Source organism: Silene latifolia, chromosome 10 (assembly GCF_048544455.1).
Source record: "Silene latifolia isolate original U9 population chromosome 10, ASM4854445v1, whole genome shotgun sequence".
NCBI classification, from domain to species: domain Eukaryota; kingdom Viridiplantae; phylum Streptophyta; class Magnoliopsida; order Caryophyllales; family Caryophyllaceae; genus Silene; species Silene latifolia.
This window is the reverse complement of record NC_133535.1, coordinates 8,665,558-8,686,911: the sequence shown is the minus strand read 5'-3', so window position 1 is coordinate 8,686,911 and position 21,354 is coordinate 8,665,558. Positions and strand designations below refer to the sequence as shown.

Below are 21,354 nucleotides of genomic sequence, written 5' to 3'. Positions count from 1 at the left end.
CATATGAATGCTCAAAAGAAATTAATGCAACACAATATATATAAATCATCGAATCGATAAATCATAAAATCATGCCGGTTACCCGATGTTGTGATATCATACTCAATACAATCAATTCAGTCAAACACCTTCCCGTATATGAATCATAACGTAAATCAACAACCATGAATCAAGTCAACACAATTCAACAACAACGATAATAGGTCAAGTGTATTTCCCTACCTCAAAGTGCCAGCAAATCCAATTAAGCAGTTCAAGCAGTCCAGAAAATAAAGCAACGAATCTGATTATCGATCCTTCACGAATCCGTCACCTAAAACAATTATAATATTTATAATTACTAACTACTAAATATAGAAATCTCCCAAAATAGAAGCTTTCCCGAAATACAATCCCGACACCAAACTTATGCCCAACTGATAACTAAAATAACCCGATTAGTATTTGCCCCAACTTCCCAAAATAGAAAGTTACTAAAGTAGAATTTCTTAGAATGGAAACTTTCCCGATATAGTAGCTTTTTCATTTTAACAAACCCGACTCAAACCTGACTTGAATTACTTAAGCGCTCGGGAATTAAATTGAATAACTACTATGATAAATAAAAGATTACACGAATTATGCGATTAAGAAAACCGAATCAATCATTAATAAAAGTAATCTAGTGACGACAATTAATTTGTTCACTAATAATAATATTAACCCTTTATTTTATAAATGACAAAACCCGACTTATGCACTAATATTAAACACGTTTACCAACTATCACAATGGTTATCTTCCCGACTCAAATTACGAACTTGAACCAATGGTTTGTAACCCATTTCAACTCGGCCCCAACTACCCTTACCCATGACCGGATGCAGCCACCGGCAGCAGTGGCCGCTGCCACTGCCACCGTGGTCCCCCAACTGCCCTTGACCCCACTGGCCCTCACCACCGTGGTCGACTCAGGCAGGTGAGTCTGACCACGGTCACCAACACCACCGGACGCAGACAACAACCCCACAAAACCCCCTTGACTCCTTCTGATTTTACCATCAACCACGGCCCAGACACGACTCCCCATGTGACCCACCACCACCGTGGCCTTGCCTGACACACGGAGCTTCTCACTACCCTGGCACCACCTTGTCGACCTCCCCCTAGTCGACGTTGGCACCACCCAAACCTAACCATCTAAAACCCGTTTAACTACCCCCGTCGCCGACAACACCTCCCCGCCGCCATTTCCACCGCCTATAACCCACCTAACCACCACCAATAGGGGCGACTCCAACCACCCATTACCATTACCCCGACACCAACCACCCTTATCCCCTCCCTAAGACACGAAACAACAACCAATCAACTCGCCAGAAATGCGAAACCAGAGGAAAGGGTTGAACTCTTACCTTTTCCGCCACCACAACAGCCACCAGGGCCACCCACGGTCGTCGACAAACACCCTAAAGCCTTCCTTGATGCGCCGTCAACACCCATGCTCTCTCTCTCTCTCGTTTTGCGTGAAGGTTGAGGTTTCAGCTGATGATGTGAGGGAGGCGGGCTGAAGGAGTGTGCAAAAAGGGAGGCGGGTTGAGGGAGGGTACTATTAGGGTTTAGGGTTAATTAGGGTTAGGGTACTATTTAGGGTTTAGGGTTAATTGGGCTGGACATGTTAATTGGACTGAACCTGATATTGGGCCAACTCAAATGGGTCAGCTCACATTTCGAATTCCATATAAACCCGTCTCAATTAACTTACGATAGCTTAACGTAATTATCGACTCAACAATTAACCCGATATAATTAGTAATATAAAATGTATAATAATTAATATATATGAATATCCGTTTAATTGATTATATAAAAAATACGGGGTATTACAGTCTTCCCCCCTTAAAATGAACTTCGTCCCGAAGTTCGCTCCCGTACTCAAACCTCAGAAGGGTATTGTATATCGTACATACGGACGTCACACATTTCCTATACCGTTAACACACACTTTTGACACATCAGTTAAACATAACAGACACGTAATGTTACATTCTGCCCTCCTAAAAATAAACTTCGTCCCGAAGTTTTAGCTCGTCTTTACTTAACCCAACTAACTATAACTACTAACTACCTGAGAACACTAATGTATAACAACTAAATATTCACCTGAGAACACCGTCATCTTCCATCTAAATTCCGATCTCAAACTCAAGTAACTCGATAACCATGGTCTCACTGGACCGTAAACGTAACTCGGCACAAAGGCCCCACAACTCATAACTCAATACCAGTAGTTTAACTATACTCTTCTTTTACACCTCAACCAACTAACAGAAGTAAGAATAAAACATATAGAACTCATTTGCATAGGTACCCCACAACGAAACATCTACTTGATCAAAACTACCATCTACAAACAAGTGCAATATAAACATTAAGATTTTACAATCCTACCCGACTAGAAACATGGTTACGTCCTCGTAACCTCTTTTCAATTTTCATATACCTATGTAACAAAATCATTATCAACCACATGTGACAGGAAAGAATACATGATAAGAGATTGCGCATCAACATTAAGGTCGAAACAAGGTTTTATTAAGGAATTAACTGATTGTCAACAAGTAACATTTATTACTAGCTCATGCTTAACTTAAAAACACAACATCAAACTAAAAGAACAACAAGAAAGGAACCAAGGTTTACACAGTTTCATAACTAAACAAATTTGATGATCAATTATAGACTATGAACGAGCGAGAGCAAAATCAACAAAACAATTTAAGAACTTCTCACATTTGTAAACATATCACAGAAATAAATCTACCACTACTATCTATCACAATCACAGGATCTTATTGACATGTCCATACAACCATTTACTCACTCACTGGTTTAGGTCACGAATTAGGTCGATGAATTTAAGCAATTAACAACATACTCATAATTCATATTTTAAATTATAAAAATTGTTTGCACGATATCAATTCTGAAAACATATTTCCCAATAAAAGTAACTACATATGATCTATGACAACGACAACATTACTTCCATATCACACCTATGTTTCACATTTTAGCAACCATATCATTCAATTGTGTCCAGCCACTTAGTATACTCATTTTCAGCAAAACAAAAGATATCGTATAAATAACTTAAACATATACATTTGCCATCATATACTTGTAGAACACTAGCTATGATTAAAGATTTGCAACTTGAACAACTTCTCTGATTTGCACGATTTGAATAATTAGGCAACCCGTAGGCTCAATTAAATGTAACTATAACGACTATCATTTAAACCAATGCATATCATGTGAATCATCAAAGGGTTATCCTATTATAATGGTCAACATAGTTATCATAAAATCTTTATTATAATATAATTCATAGTAACGACTCGAGAATATAGATATGTCAAATGTCGTGCTACAATTGTAAGAATCACTTTAGCATTTTATGACAATATAATAACGAACATATTCAATAAGGAATAACAACACTGTTTATTACCATGTTATAGGTTTTAGGTTCAACTGAAATAATTTAATGCAATGAAAGAAATATGTATGACTATAGGCACACAGACTCATATAAAAGACATTAGTACTCAGATGACATCCTACATGTGTGAACATTTAGACATAATCCTTACTACTATCCATGTGTAAACATTTAAACATAATTATTGTAAATATTCATGCGAGTATATTAGAACAATCAAATTAACATTTAACGCCATCAACTTTACCAAGATATGACAATATAGTTTTATATTTATATATATCCGACCACTATGCAACTATGATGAACACACCAGAGATATTACAACATGCCAAACGTATGTAAAATATGCAAACAACTGGACTCGTATAAAATATTTCACCCTTGATTAAGAATCAATTTAAGCTATTCAATTTTACTCATACTATCATGCCAATAATGTTATCAACTAAACTTTAATTTTATCACTGGTTAAGATACATAACTACTGAACATGCCTGCTACTATCATCATATAAGGACATTATAAATTCACATTACTAAAGCTCATGAATTAATCAAACAACTGTATGAAAACTCAACCTAGAACACACATTTTACAAGTCATGATTCACGTTGTAACTTTCAAAGATCACGAATAAATAACCGTTCGATTAAAACTTGATTCCTATCATTTTTATAAAACACGGAGAGTTAAAACACAGGGGAAAAAGAATTAGGTCTAAAGCACAAGAATTCCATTTTTAAAGAATTTCACAACTTAGTTGGTCCAAACAAACATGTAAAGACAATTGGTCCAAAACTTGGGTGGTTTGCAAAACTTACCGTTTAATATAGAGACATCGAGAATTTCCGTGGTTTATCAATTTGAAAACATATGCGAATATTCGGATCGATGGAGTTGGAATTATGCAAAGATTATTAGTATAATTTAAATGAGGATTTTTACAAAATTGTTGGTCAAAACATCACCGTACAGGAACTTCCTGACCACAGCCCACTAAAATATTTATTACTCCTAATTTGTATATCCTATAAGCATGAAACCAACGCCAAAGGAACACTAACTCACGAGGCTATCTCCCATAAATTTTTCATCCATAGGCAATAAACAGAAAAGAAATGGCAATAAGGTCAATTAAAGAGTAAAATCAAGCAAAACGAGTTTCAGCACTAAGTCATTCATTTTCTATGTTCCAAACTCTTACAACCATACTATCGATACTAACTCATCCTAACTTAAACCTCACACTGTACTTACGTGAACATCTATCCCATAGAATCCCTTCGCATCTCGATCTACTCCGTACATCTAATCACGATTGTTATGACTATAAACATGCAATTCGATAGTGTTTCTAATTACTATCACAATACTATACTAGTATGGCTTCGGGATCACATAACCGCATATTACTAGACATAATAGTACTATCAGCACATCATTCAACATCCACCTAGATAAATATCATCAACTCGCAATTATTTTCACGCTCACGACTACCACAACACTTCATTGATTATTAACCTGAATTCGAAAATTTATTTCTCATCTCCACAACATCATATGATCACGTCATCATTCATACAAAATATTTACCGTAGCGTTGTCTGAGAATGGTTAGAATATATGGGTCTCAAGGTATACATCAACTCGATTATGCAATAATCAATGTATCAATCAGTTAACACTTAGGCAACGATATATGAATTTCATGTTCAACCTCAAGCAACTTTTCTACCTTTTCTCTCATATACACTCAGGGTTTCCTGGTCAACAGAGAGAGCCATTGGTTCGGTGTGAGGGGGCCCCTAACTCATACCTTACCTTAGTGTGCTCCTAACAGTTCTATCCCGGGGTTCATTTTAATTAGACACATCCTAGGTTCATTGGGCTCATTGGTTTAGGCTTGAGGATCGTTCGCTCTGATACCACTTTGTAACACCCCGGTTTATGAAGGAGCCTTTAGCAAGACATTCCCTAATAAACCGGACTGTTACCATCCCGGTTTCCCGAGGTAGTGAATAACAAATTAAACTCCAAGGCAAAATTATATAATTACTTTAACTTAATTATTACAAAACCTCTTTTACGTCAAATTACGAAGAACTAACATAAATAAAAGTGAAAGTCTTCTAGATGATGATCTAGCTACTAAGTCTTCTGATCCAGTGTCTCACGCCCACCAAGCTCCCGTTCTATCTCTTAAACCTGTCAAGTCTGCTCGCCAATATTTGGGTCATCACAGGTGTTCACGAATACACAGGGTCAACCACGAGGTTGAGTAGGGAAAACAATGAAACAACAAAAATATGATATGCATGCTCCTCCGTCACCTCCATCTCCATCTCAACTCATATCTCATATCTCATTTCTCAAAACTCATAACCCGGAACGCCCAGCCATACCGATCCCCGGTAGACTATAAATATCGACCGTAGCCGATTTGCCAGCTCGCAGTTGAGGACACCAGGGCAAGTCCTGCAGAACCCGCCTGGGCCTTATCACAACATCGTCATCACCACACCACACCACCACAACATCCTCCATCTCCAATGCATATGAATGCTCAAAAGAAATTAATGCAACACAATATATATAAATCATCGAACCGATAAATCATAAAATCATGCCGGTTACCCGATGTTGTGATATCATACTCAATACAATCAATTGATCAAACACCTTCCCGTATATGAATCATAACGTAAATCAACAACCATGAATCAAGTCAACACAATTCAACAACAACGATAATAGGTCAAGTGTATTTCCCTACCTCAAAGTGCCAAAAATCCATCCAATTAAGCGATTCAAGCGGTCGAGAAAATAAAGCAACGAATCGATTATCGATCCTTCACGAATCCGTCACCTAAAACAATTATAATATTTATAATTACTAACTACTAAATATAGAAATCTCCCAAAATAGAAGCTTTCCCGAAATACAATCCCGACACCAAACTTATGCCCAATCGATAACTAAAATAACCCGATTAGTATTTGCCCCAACTTCCCAAAATAGAAAGTTACTAAAGTAGAATTTCTTAGAATGGAAACTTTCCGATATAGTAGCTTTTTCATTTTAACAAACCCGACTCAAACTCGACTTGAATTACTTAATCGCTCGGGAATTAAATTGAATAACTACTATGATAAATAAAAGATTACACGAATTATGCGATTAAGAAAACCGAATCAATCATTAATAAAAGTAATCTAGTGACGACAATTAATTTGTTCACTAATAATAATATTAACCCTTTATTTTATAAATGACAAAACCCGACTTATGCACTAATATTAAACACGTTTACCAACTATCACAATGGTTATCTTCCCGACTCAAATTACGAACTTGAACCAATGGTTTGTAACCCATTTCAACTCGGCCCCAACTACCCTTACCCATGACCGGATCGGCCACCGGCGGTGGCGGCCGCCCATCGCCACCGTGGTCCCCCAACCGCCCTTGACCCCACTGGCCCTCACCACCGTGGTCGACTCAGGCAGGTGAGTCTGACCACGGTCACCAACACCACCGGACGCAGACAACAACCCCACAAAACCCCCTTGACTCCTTCTGATTTTACCATCAACCACGGCCCAGACACGACTCCCCATGTGACCCACCACCACCGTGGCCTTGCACGACACACGGAGCTTCTCACTACCCCCGGCACCACCTTGTCGACGTCCCCCTAGTCGACGTTGGCACCACCCAAACCTAACCATCTAAAACCCGTTTAACTACCCCTGTCGACAACACCTCCTGCCGCCATTTCCACCGCCTATAACCCACCTAACCACCACCAATAGGGGCGACTCCAACCACCCATTACCATTACCCCGACACCAACCACCCTTATCCCCTCCCTAAGACACGAAACAACAACCAATCAACTCGCCAGAAATGCGAAACCAGAGGAAAGGGTTGAACTCTTACCTTTTCCGCCACCACAACAGCCACCAGGGCCACCCACGGTCGTCGACAAACACCCTAAAGCCTTCCTTGATGCGCCGTCAACACCCATGCTCTCTCTCTCTCTCGTTTTGCGTGAAGGTTGAGGTTTCAGCTGATGATGTGAGGGAGGCGGGCTGAGGGAGTGTGCAAAAAGGGAGGCGGGTTGAGGGAGGGTACTATTAGGGTTTAGGGTTAATTAGGGTTAGGGTACTATTTAGGGTTTAGGGTTAATTGGGCTGGACATGTTAATTGGACTGAACCTGATATTGGGCCAACTCAAATGGGTCAGCTCACATTTCGAATTCCATATAAACCCGTCTCTATTAACTTACGATAGCTTAACGTAATTATCGACTCAACAATTAACCCGATATAATTAGTAATATAAAATGTATAATAATTAATATATATGAATATCCGTTTAATTGATTATATAAAAAATACTGGGTATTACAAAAATTAATTGAAAAAATCGTTTAAAAAAGACGTTAAAAATTATTTCTTGACCCGTATTCTGACCCTAACCCGACCCGTGACTCATATTTGACCCGACCCGTATTCTGACACGACGCATGACCCAACCCGTCTGACCCGTTTGACAGGTCTACGTAGACCTATCAAACGAGTTAAGCGTATTGGGGTCCAGTCGAGTCAGTTCGACAGAATCAATTTCGAATTTGCAAGAGTTCAGGACAGTTCGGGTCATGCCGAGTCATTTCAGGTCGGGTATTTACCGAGTCTACTATTTTCAAATTATTACTTATGGATAATAATCAGTATACAACAACACAACAATACAAAATTTGCATCGGGTCGGGTCTTGAATTTGGATGTCGCCGTGTCGGGTCGAGTCAATTTTATGAAGGTGTACTATACTTCTACACTGTATAAAATAGCTTAGCGACAAAGCAGAGTTGGTTAAGATGCCTTTGAAAAAACAACACAAGTGATCAAACAAGTGTTTGTTCATTCCTCCACTTTCGCAAATTCCCTCTTTCCTCCCCAAAAATTCCTCAATTTCTCCTTTCATTCTCAATTTCTCAATTTTCTCTCTCCTAGGGTTTTGTTCTTCACCCACCATCCAATTCAATCAATTTTTCTCCCCCAAATTTCAATCTACCTCTTGCCCATCACTTTTTTCCCCTTTTCCTTATCTGGGTTGTTCCCAAAATCCATTCTTGGGGATTGATTTTTGATGGGCAATTGAGTAATTAATTATAATGGGGGAGAAGCTAGATTTATGTTTTTTAGTGTCAATTTTAAACTACTTTCATTGATCACTGTCTTAAATTTTGATAAATCACAATAATTCTTACAAAATTTTCATCTTTTTATAATTGTGGATATGAATTTTGGTATAGAGGAGGATACATTGTTGTTTTCGGGTTTTGTTTCGAATGTCGTTGTGGATTTTGTTGGATTAGAATGGTCGCATTCGAATTTTGTTCAAGAAATGATGTGGGATTGGGTGTTTTAGCTTAGGAAAAGTGATTTAAAAAAAAAAGAAGAAGAAAACGGATTTCTCTATATTTTTCGTTTGTTTTCGTCTTTTCGTTTGTGTTTTTTATTGTTTTGCAGGAATGCTGACTGATACAGATTCAGTAGTTGAATCAGATGGTAATCAAAAATTGGAGCCTTGTGAATTTGATTATGTTGAGAAAGATCCTAGTGGTCGATACGTTCGGGTAATTTTTGTAATGATTTGATCAATTTGAGTATTCCAAGTTGATTTTTGTGTTGATTTCCATTGGATTACTATTGGTTTGCTTCGTAATTGTTAACTAATGAAACTGGTGTAAATGCAGTGTAGTTTGCTGTGAAGTAGTTGTTCATGAGCTAGGACTTAAGTCGCTAAAGCATGAAAATATCATTACGCTCACATTGAAATACACACCCATCGTCTCAAATTATGGAATTTCGTTTGTTAATTGTTTGAACCAAAATGATGGTGAATTGGTGATGAACCGATTGTCTCAAATTATGGAATTTCGTTTGTTAATTGTTTGAACCAAAATGATGGTGCTGAGTTGTGAGAGGTTATAGAAGTGTGAATTTTTTTTTTTGTCGAACTTCTATGAAATGTATTAGAACAATTGATCGGGCCATAAGTTAGCACTTAAGACGGTAGGAGTGATGTTTTGTGTTGAAACACTTTCTGAAAGACCGTCCTTTCACGAAGATGATCCTTTGTTATGCAATGTAACAAGCATAGCATATATGTACATTTTCTCCAATATTTTAGTTGCTACTCAAGATGGGTTAATCTACTTGCTGCTGCTAATGTGGTATCGTTTGTACCCAGTTCTTGAGTTCCTTCTCTTATCATTAAAGACTCGCTTTGATTGAGGATACTCATTATAGGATAATGATGGTCATGTGGGGGTGGAACTATTTCTTCCTTTTGTGGATAATAAATTACGTTAGGAGAGAGTTGTGTAAACTTAGCCGGCTGTTCTGTACTCATGTGTCATACGTGCTGGCTTCTGAAGTGCGTTTTTTTTGTTTAAGTGTATATGTTCAGTTAGAGTCGGTCAACTTTTTCAATTGTTATTTTAATTTAGTTTTCTTCCTCGTCCCTCTCAGTTTGACGAAGTCCTAGGGAGAGGAGCATTCAAGACAGTGTATGATTTCATACTTTCAGCTCCTATGTTTCACTTAGATTTTACGTTTTATTTTTGTGTGATAAAAGGCGCCTTCTCTCTTCTAAAAAGTAAGGTTGTGCAAAAGGCAATTTGTTGCATATATTCGCAGGGTGTACAAGATGTGATAAAAGGCGTGCCAAATTTGAAGAAGACGTCCTTTGTGATTATATTGCTTTTTTTTTTTTTTTTTTTTTTTTTTTTTTTGTAAAAAAAACTTCTGCTGACTTAAGCATCATTGTAATGTGTAGTTATAAGGCATTTGACGAGGTAGATGGAATAGAGGTTGCTTGGAATCGAGTGAGGATCGATGATGTTTTGCAGTCACCGGAAGGTCTCGAGAAGCTCTATTGTGAAGTTCACCTCCTCAAATCGCTAAAGCATGAAAATATCATTAAGTTATATGATTCATGGGTGGATGACAAGAAGAAAACAGTGAACATGATAACAGAGCTCTTCACATCCGGCAACTTGAGGGAGTAAGTTGATAAACTGAATTATCTATAGTTCATTTTCTTTACTATGTTAGGGGTTGTCATATTTACTTGTGTTTATGTTATAGATATAGTTCATTTTCTTTACTATGTTAGGGTTTGTCATATTTACTTGTGTTTATGTTATAGATATCGAAAGAAGCACAAAAATGTGGACATGAAGGCAGTGAAAAATTGGGCAAGGCAGATACTCCGAGGCTTAGACTATCTCCATAGTCACAACCCACCTGTTATTCACCGCGATTTGAAATGTGATAATATCTTTATAAATGGGAATCATGGAGAGGTTAAGATAGGAGATTTGGGATTAGCCACCGTTATGTTGCAGCCTACTGCAAGAAGTGTCATTGGTGAGGCTAAGTTTGAAGAGTAATTGAATTTGTCACATATTTTAATAAAACTCAAATTCAAATGTTGTCGTGTTTCGTGTTAATTTGATAGGGACACCTGAATTCATGGCTCCAGAGTTATACGAAGAGGAATACAATGAACTTGTCGACATTTATTCTTTTGGAATGTGCATGTTGGAGATGGTAACTTTTGAGTACCCTTACAACGAGTGCAAAAATCCTGCCCAAATTTACAAGAAGGTTACTTCTGTAAGTTTTTCAACTTTTCACTCCTAACCTCTTAACACTAAATTTATGAAGAAATGCCCTCTTACTCTTCCGAAATAACTTTTTTTTTTTACTTTTCTCATTAACATAATTGTCCGATTTCTAAATTTTGTCATATTTGTTTTGAGGCACGTATACTATCCTATATTTGTGCCCTAAGTAATATACTCTGTAGCGCATAAAACCTCCTAAGATAGATTAAGAGGGAGTAGTTATCAACCTATCTTACGCAATTTTTGTACATAATGTGTAGGGCATAAAACCTGCTTCCCTTTGCAAGGTGAAAGATCCTGAAGTTAAGGAGTTTATTGAGAAGTGTTTGGTTACTGCTTCGGAAAGATTGCCTGCAAAAGAATTACTTAAGGACCCGTTTCTTCAACTTGGAAACCTAAAGGAGCCTATCCGTGATCCCATTCAGATATTCAGTCAATCATCGAAGGCTACAAGTTATTCATCTTCTATTCCTCATTCCATGGATCTTGACGTTGATCCTAAATTGCTTTGTGGGAAAAGTTCAATTGACAGTAGCTGTATGTGCCAAACTGATCAAGTTTTGGAGTTCACAAGGACACACCAGAACAATGAGTTTAAGTTAAGAGGGAAAAAAGAAGACGACAACTCAATATCCTTCAAGTTGAGGATAGCTTATCCATCAGGTAATTAACGTGCAATATTTCATAAGGCTGTGTTAAGCTTCACTACTACCATACACACATAGAATGTTATATCCGTTTAATGTTATGTTTGTGCGTAGTAGTATCAAATTCAGTATCGTCCGGTGGCAATCATTTTACTCCTCCCTTATTTGTGTAAAGTTTTCATACTAACTCATTACATGTTAAATGAATTTCAGGGGATGCAAAGAATATACATTTTGGCTTCTTTGTAGACTCGGACACGGCACTAGCGGTTGCAGCTGAGATGGTTGAGCAACTAGAATTAGCTGATCATGATGTGGCATTTATAGCTGAATTTATTGACTATTTAATACAGCAAATTATACCAAATGATAGTCCTTCTTCGATTCATTCTTCCGTGGTCGATAACACAAAAGGTTCAGTGGTTTCTCCATGGGATTCAATGGTAGCTCAACACACTAGTGTCTCCATGTCAAAATCTCTAAATCATTGCTCGCAAAATGGTGACAAGTGCTCATCTAAGGAATTATCCCATTTATCTTTTAATCAAGATCAACAAAACGTTGATTACGGCAATGATGAAAATTCCAAACTCTCAAACGCCACCAAATACGAGATTGACACTACTGAACTCTACTTTGGTGAAGAAGAGTACAAATTTCCTTGTCAAGTTGGCAGTTTCGACGGATGCTTCCCCTTGTCCGAGGTAACTAAAAAATTTGAAGACTTGGCTTCACTCGAGCATTGCGGGACCTCCGGGTACATGAGCTTGGCAAGTAGCTCCTCCTCACTAGGCTTGAATGAGGAAGACCGGGAAGTTGACATTGAGCTAAAAATAGAGCTTGCTGAAATCGACTCATTATATCAACATTGGTTTGAGGAACTTGCTAAGATGCGGGAAGACGCCTTAGAGGCAGCCAAAAAGAGATGGATGATGAAGAAAAAGATGGTCGCCGCTTCGGTATGAGCAATTTTTATTTTATTGTGGCACTTATCTTGTTAACACTCCAAATGAATTTTGTAACTGTTTTTTCTCTTCTTCTTTTATGGCCTTAATGCGGGTGTTTGAGAGGCCCTTGTGTTAGAGATCATTGAGGCTCCCTTTACAGAACCCTATTTTTTTCATGTGGTTCTATTTGGTGACTTGGTAGATAATTTCTGTTTTAAATGTTTGGAAGAACTGTACATATTCGCCGGGTTTAATCAATTTTCCATGATATTTTCCAGTTTTTGCATACAGAAATCTATCAAACTTTATGTGCTTTTTATATTACATATTTTCTCAGTAGTATGAAATAGATAATTTCTGTTTTAAATGATCGGGAGAACTTTACATAATCCCGGGGTTTAATCAATTTTCCTTATATTTTCCATTTTTTGTATACTGAAATTCATCAAACTTTCTGTGTTTTTATATTAGGGATTTTCTTAGGAATATGAAATTTATATTATGAAGCAGTTGCATTTTTAAAAAAACATCCAAGTATTTTCACCACTTTGTAGCCAAATTGTTACTTAAAAGTTCAATTTATCCTCTTAAGTTTTGCAGTTAGATCTTACTAGGAACTGTACATTTTCGTATCATTTTTTTCCTCTTTCGATATTGTTAGGAGTTCGTTAAACCGTTTGCGCTTTTTGTATTGTAAAAAAGTAACCATCGATTGTTATCCAAATTCCAAAACAGCGAATGTTTTCGACCTCTTTGTAGCAAAGTTGTCCTCCAAGAGACCAAGGGTTCAAGTTACCCAAGGAGTGCTTTTGTAGTTTATTTGATCGTGTACTGAAATTTCACCATTTGTTCACAATAGAGTTTGAACCATACAACAAAAGAACTATTTTTTTTTTTTTTTTTTTTTTTAAAGAACAAAAAACAAAAGAACTATAGTACCTCCAATTATATGGAACTCCTTGTGAGTCGCATTCTAAAGTACATATCATTCAATAGATTATTCATTATTTACATTTGATTAAAATAGACCTAAAAAAAGAATAAAAGTGTAAACAACTTGTTGGGCAGGAGGGAGAAATAAGAAAATATTATATTTTGGATATTTGAGGTATTTATTTTATATACTTGGTAATTACTCCCTCCATTTTTTAATATATGATGTTTTACTTTTTCGAGGCGAGCCACTCTTTCATATGAGTATACATATCACTATATTTAAGCATATAATTTGAGAAATATTGAAGATAGAAGTGTGTCTCGAAATGTGAGAAAGTCATATATAGAAAAATAGAGGGAGTATATGTATAGGTTTATGAATTATGATCCGATTCCATTTCGTAACTCGTAAAAGAAATGTACATGTCGATTTCGACTTAACCTAACAAAGAACCTCTATATCTAGGTAGCGTAGACTTTTACCAACTACAATATAGCTATGTCATTTATTTGGTTAACTTCCTACATTTTCTTGATGTAACTACTTGTTGAATTGTTCAACACATATCACTTGTTTATTATGCTACGGCATTTTCTTGATGAGCTGAGCATGATTTTACCTTCCTTTTTCTTGACGAAAATATCAACTCATTAATAACCTGATAAGTAGATTATACATCCGATGTACTACCACCAGTCCATCAGTTGTATAATTTTTGAACATTATAATAAAATTTTTAAGTTTTATTTTCAAAATTATGAGTTTTATATACTATAAAGTTTATGAGTTTCATTCACTTAAACATTGTTAAGTTCAAAAAATCACATTATAACTCAAAAACATTATATATAAGCTCAATTAAATTTGAATTTTGACGAAAAAAATTAAAATCTAACTTATAAACTTTAATAAGCTTAGAAAAGATAAACATAAACTCAAAAACAAATAAGACCTGAGATAGTACATCCGATGTATGTTTCTTTTTCTCTCATTGAATTGTTAAAATAATTTCGCGTGTCTATCATTTAATTCAAATGAATAACTTATATTAAAAAGTCATAAATAGAGGATAAAAGATTACGCGTATTTGTTTTATGGCTGTAAATTATGCCTTCTAAACTTCAGGTTTGTCATCTTAAAAAAAGTGGTTGATCTGATATGCATAGTTTGGAGGTTATCACATATGCTTAGGGAGTTAGGAGCTAGCGTTTTAGTCAATCCGCACCCGCTAAAAAGATTATACTCGCTTCTATTCATTTTAACTCTCCCCCTTTCTTTTTTCATCTATTCATATAACTCTTCCTCTTTCCTTATTTAGTAAAGTTTTATACTTATTTTAATCACCTTATCCCACAACAATACCCCACAATACTCTTGCTTTATCTTATTTTAATCACCTTATCCCACAACAATACTTATTTTAATCATCTTAACCCCACAATAATACCTTCGCTCTCTTTAATTACCTTACACCACCACAATATTTTACAATAAAATAACTTTCCTCTTAATTTGCGTGCCCTTTTAAAAGGAAAGGGTTAAAATGAATAGGAGAGAGTATTACATTTAATAGATAGCCAAATAGGAGGAAATCTAGTTGGTCACTCAATCACATAAAGCCATCTTTTAAAAATTCTTCAAATTGTTTATATAACACCCAACTTATAGTATATATCTAGTGATTATATATTTACATGTCATCTCTCTCAACCACCATAACATCAATTATTGGTGCCATAATTATAATGTCATGCTTCACAATGAGGAACAAAGCAAGAAAATAATCCATTTCATGTGATCCCTCCAAAAAAAATTAGTCTACTGGTTAGATTTATTTTTTTATTTTTTTCAAATTTCATAGTTCATGGACTTCTTGATATATACTCTCTCATTCAACGGTTTTTTACGTTTTTATTCTTCTGTAAAGGTATTTTAATGACATGTAAAGAATCTGTTGAATGAAAGAGTGTTATCGTTAATTCGTTATACATGTCAATTATTGTAATAGTTTTAGGTTTTTTTTGTTTAGGGTGGTTTGTGTAGCATAAATTAGGTGGTGGAGTATGTCTATAATGGCAAATCATGAAGGTTGTTCAAGGATTTATTGCTGCTTTATTTGTAGAAATTTTGTTGCAAGACATGATGACATAGTTTCCAAATCATTCCAGGTAATTTTTTAGCATTTAATTTTTTTGTAGTAGAATCCTCTCATACAATATAGTCTTAGTCTAGTGGTTAAGACGGAGGTATTGTGGACAATAGGTCCCAGGTTCGAATCCCCCCTCCCCCTTTATTGTAATGCGACTAAGTGCGCGCTTCGATTCAGTGAGGATCCTCTGTCCCATTCCGTGTCCCACTCCATACACATTTTGACACATCAACACATTACCAATGAATGGGACACAAAAGTGGGACAGAGGATTTTCAATGGCTTCGATTGACAAAAAAAAAAAACAATATACACTTATCAATGATTATCAATGATTCTTGGTGCTATGAGGCTCTTTGTATCCGATACATGATTCGACTTTGTACATATATTGAAAACGTAAACGTCTTCTAAAACAGTGGACTGGTGGCACACCCCCATTATATTTATTCCTACTAATACAACAATTTTTTTATGACTATTATCCCATCATGAATAACATGTTATAGGCACATAGTTTTCCTTTGTTAAAAGGAAGTCACAAAGGTGAATACAGGATATAAACTCATGTAATGAATATCATTTCTCATAAACATTAGAACCGTATTTGTTAAGCTAGCTAACATCTGTTATTATAGGCACATAGCGGAAGAGCGTATTTGTTTTCGCATGCCATGAACATTAGAACCGGGCCAAAGGAGGACAGACATCTTCTAACTGGGCTTCATACTGTTGCTGATGTCTACTGCGATGACTGTGGTGAGCCCATTGGTTGGAAATACTTTAAGGCCCATGAACCATCCCAAAAGTATAAGGAATCCAAAGTTGTACTTGAAAAATTTAAGATTGTTAGGGAGGATGCTTAATTAATTAAGGGTTATTTAATAATAATACTCTGAACTTTGGGGGTAATTCTCAAAATACTACAAACTATATTTTAACTACCAATAAAACGAACAATTACAACATTTCTCTTATATTAGAATTGGTTAACCGGCTACCTACTAAGAAGGTGAACAATTTTTTTTATTCCTTTTAACCCTTTTTTTCTCTGTTAACCCTTCTTCTTCTTTTACACCTCTTTTAGCCCTTCTTTTTCTTTTCCCTTACCTCATAAACTACTAATCGCCATTAAACCTTTACCTCTTCTCCAAGCTTTTGTTCTTCCCACAATCTTCGTTCCAACAGTAGCAGGATCTTTGATGTAGGCGATAGTGAAGAGGAAGAACAACTTTTCGATTAACGAATTTGGTAATGGTTGTGCTAAGATCCCAGAAGCCCAACAATCTCTACAATCTTCACTCTTGCAATTAATATACTCCCGAGTTTCGATTTTATTGATTTAGGTATCCAAGACCAAGAATTAAACTTTTTGATTCATTTCTTTACTTTAATTTCATCTATAGGATGTAGGTGTAAAGCTCAGATTCTGTACAATTCATAGATTGTTGTTTTCCTATTGTTTAATAGGTTTAAGTTGTTTGTAGGAGTATATTATAGTATTCTGAGTAATTTATTCTTAAATACTTAGAGCTTTGGGGTTGCTAGTATTTAGGAGCTTTGGATTTGAGTAATTGATTCTCTTGTAATTGATTCGTTCTTCAGTGTATTCTTAAATCTTAAATAATGGATTGTGATTTGGGTTTGTGTCTTCTTTTGATTCTCTTCTTAGGTATGCCCTTCATTCTATTCTTCTAATGTAAGATCGTTACCATGACGATTTAATTGTTCTATTAACATTGCCTGGATTTGTACATTTTTTGTTGATGATGTCTATGATTGTTTTGCGATGGTCGCCAGTTTGATATGAGTATACATTTACAATTCTTCGTTTTGCTTCAGTTTGATGATTTTGATTTTGATGTTGTTGTAATGTGGTTCATAAATGAGTTTTGTATTGGATTGTCAGATCGGATTTTTTGTCATATATTATGATAGCAATATACATGAATTTGAGGAAAGATGGAAGAGAGATTAAATTTGAAAAAAAAAAAGCACAGTTGATTAGTTGAATACAGGTTAAATGAGGAAGAAGAAGACTCATAAAAGTAAAAAGAGTGGGCCCGCTTATGCTTATACTTACCTGCTACACCAAGTCATAAAAACACCAATTCTAATATGAGAGAAGAGGTATAATTGTTGGTTTTATTAGTAGTTAAAATAAAGTTTGGAGTATTTTGAGAAGCACCCGTATAGTTCAGAGTATTCTCATTAAATAACCCATTAATTAATCAATTAATTGTAAATTAATGTTGGTTGTTTAGTGTTGACTTGTTAATTCTAGTTTTTATTCTTTGTCAATTGTATATAGATGAATTGACTATATGTGTGTATATTTATGTGCATTTTATAGTACAATGAATTAATGTTAAAAAAAAAATTGGCCTATATTTAGACATATTACAATAAAGGGAATTGGGGATTCGAACTTGGAACTTATTATTTCCAATACCTCCGTCTTAACCACTAAACTAAGACATTTTCGATAATGAAACAATGTTGCTACTATTAAGCAGGGAAGTGCAATGAAAGGATTTTCATGAGCAGATTTATAATCACTCAATGTGTTGATAAAGATTAGGTCTTTTGAAAGACGGACTCTTAATAAATTTATTAAGAGACCAATTACAAACTGATGGAAAATGATACAAATAAAATAGGTACATATGCTCTAAAATGAGTACCTAATAAAAATAGTTACAATATATTTTCTGGTGTTGACCAGGAATATCCTCTACCGCCAGTTAGGACAATCTCTTTCAAAGTTCTAAAGGCAATTTAATGGATTGAACTCACCCGAGTTTAGCATTTTCATTCGGAAGGGTTAGGAATTGAATCCCATGTACCAAATATAAGAGACATTTTGAGTCACGACCAATAATAAAAGGGGTACGATAAATACGTAAAGGGTACGAGAAAAAGTTTTAGAGGTTAATAATATTAGAGCAGGTGTAATGAAAGAACATTATATAAAATTTGTTATGTACTCCCACCGACTTGATTATTTATGTTGTTCCGAATAGTTTAGGCCAATTCTTTTGGACCGAATTGTTTGAATTGAATTGAACTTAATGGAGCTGAACCGTGCTAGTATGCCATAAACTAGCATTCGTTGAACCTCAGATAATCGTCAAAAATGTATTAATACTCGTTATCCGAGGCTGAAATCGATTAGGTTAACTCCTGAAATAACATCGGACGCATGATAGAAAAATCGAGAGAAAAAGAAACAGGGTCCGGTACGACTTCCCGAACGGCTGAAATTGAAGTGTATAACACACGGTTTTTCGGGATTACAGGGTCCCGGAACAAAATTCTCCGGAAATCACACTGAAAGTTCCTCGGGTCAGATAAAGCAGCCACGCAAAATATGAGTAGCAACGGAAGACATTTGGAGATGCCGGTATGCCATAAACCGGCATTCGTCGAAACTCGGATAATCGTGAAAAACGTATTAATACTCGTTAACCGAGGCTGAAATCGAATAGGTTAACTCCTGAAACGACCTCGAACGCGTGACAGAAAAACCGGGAGAAAAAAAACAGGGTCCGGTACGACTTCCCGAACGACTGAAATTGAAGTGTATAATACACTGTTTTTCGGGATTCCAGGGTCCCGGAACAAAATTATACGGCAATCACATAGAAAACTCCTAGGGTCAAATAAAGCTGCAACGCAAAATTTTGCGTAGCAACGAAAGACATTTGGAGGTGCCGGTATGCCATAAACCAGCATTCATCGAACCGCGGATAATCGTGAAAAATGAATTAATATTCATTATCCGACGCTGAAATCGAGTAGGTTTAACTCTATAAATGACCTGGAACGTGTGATAGAAAATCCGGGAGAAAAAAAAGAAACAGGGTCTGGTACGACCTCCCGAACGGTAGAAATTGAAGTGTATAATACACGGTTTTTCAGGATTCCAGGGTCCCGGAACAAAATTCTCCGAAAATCACACAAATAGTTCCTCGGGACAGATAAAGCGGCCACGCAAAATATGAGTAGCAACGGAAGACATTTGGGAGTGCCGGTATGCCATAAACCGGCATTCGTCGAAACTCGGATAATCGTGAAAAAATGTATTAATACTCGTTATCCGAGGCTGAAATCGAATAGGTTTAAATCTTTAAATGACCTGGAACGCGTGATAGAAAATCCGGGAGAAAAAAAAGAAACAGGGTTCGGTACGACCTCCCGAACGGCAGAAATTGAAGTGTATAATACACGGTTTTTCAGGATTCCAGAGTCCCGGAACAAAATTTTCCATAAATCACACAGAAAGTTCCTCGGGTCAGATAGAGCGGCCACGCGAAATTTGAGTAGCAACGGAAGACAATTTGGAGTACCGGTATGCCACAAACCGGCATTCGTCGAAACTCGGATAATCGTGAAAAATGTATTAATACTCGTTATCCGAGGCTGAAATCGAATAGGTTAACTCTCGAAACAACCTCGAACGGGTGACAGAAAAACCGGGAGAAAAAAAAACAGGGTCCGGTACGACCTCCCGAACAGCTGAAATTGAAGTGTATAATACACGGTTTTACAGGATTCCAGTGTCCCGGAACAAAATTCTCAGGAAATCAGACAGAAAGTTCCTCGTGTCAGATAAAGAGGCCACGCAAAATTTGAGTAGCAACGGAAGACATTTGGAGGTGCCGGTATGCCATAAACCGACATTCGTCGAAACTCGGAAAATCGTGAAAAAATGTATTAATACTCGTTATCTGAGGCTGAAATCGAATAGGTTTAACTCTTTAAATGACCTGGAACACGTGATAGAAAATCCGGGAGAAAAAAAAAAGAAACAGGGTTCGGTACGACCTCCCGAACAGGAGAAATTGAAGTGTATAATACACGGTTTTTCGGGATTCCAGGGTACCGTAACAAAATTCTCCGGAAATCACACAGAAAGTTCCTCGGGTCAGATAAAGCGGCCACGCAAAATATGAGTAGCAACAGAAGACATTTGGGAGTGCCGGTATGCCTTAAACCGACATTCGTCGAAACTCGGATAATCGTGAAAAATGTATTAATACTCGTTATCCGAGGCTGAAATCGAATAGGTTAACTCCTGAAATGACCTCGAACGCGTGACTGAAAAACCGGGAGAAAAAAACAGGGTCCGGTACGACCTCCCGAACAGCTGAAATTGAAGTGTATAATACACGGTTTTTCGGGATTCCAGTGTCCCGGAACAAAATTCTCCGGAAATCAGACAGAAAGTTCCTCATGTCAGATAAAGCGGCCACGCAAAATTTGAGTAGCAACGGAAGACATTTGGGGGTGCCGGTATGCCATAAACCAGCATTCATCGAACCGCGGATAATCGTGAAAAATGAATTAATATTCGTTATCCGACGATGAAATCGAATAGGTTAACTCCTGAAATGATCTCGAACGCGTGATAGAAAATCGAGAGAAAAAGAAACAGGGTCCGGTACGATTTCCCGAACTGCTGAAATTGAAGTATATAAATA

At 36.5% G+C, this 21,354-nt stretch overlaps 1 protein-coding gene and 1 long non-coding RNA gene across 2 annotated transcripts; both read left to right on the top strand.

The window, feature by feature from the left end:
• Window positions 1–8,301: 8,301 nt before the first annotated feature.
• Window positions 8,302–13,071, top strand: LOC141604955 (serine/threonine-protein kinase WNK8-like). The gene is made up of 7 exons (XM_074423549.1): window positions 8,302–9,133; window positions 10,032–10,069; window positions 10,339–10,566; window positions 10,711–10,931; window positions 11,023–11,180; window positions 11,452–11,854; window positions 12,052–13,071. Exons 1-7 carry the CDS (start codon window positions 9,029–9,031, stop codon window positions 12,801–12,803), a joined length of 1,905 nt encoding a protein of 634 aa, XP_074279650.1. The 5' UTR covers window positions 8,302–9,028; the 3' UTR covers window positions 12,804–13,071.
• A 2,277-nt stretch (window positions 13,072–15,348) lies between these two features.
• LOC141604954 (uncharacterized) lies at window positions 15,349–16,621 on the top strand. Its single transcript, XR_012526250.1, has 3 exons — window positions 15,349–15,546; window positions 15,752–15,890; window positions 16,510–16,621. It is a non-coding gene; the product is annotated as an uncharacterized LOC141604954 (long non-coding RNA).
• Window positions 16,622–21,354: the final 4,733 nt, after the last annotated feature.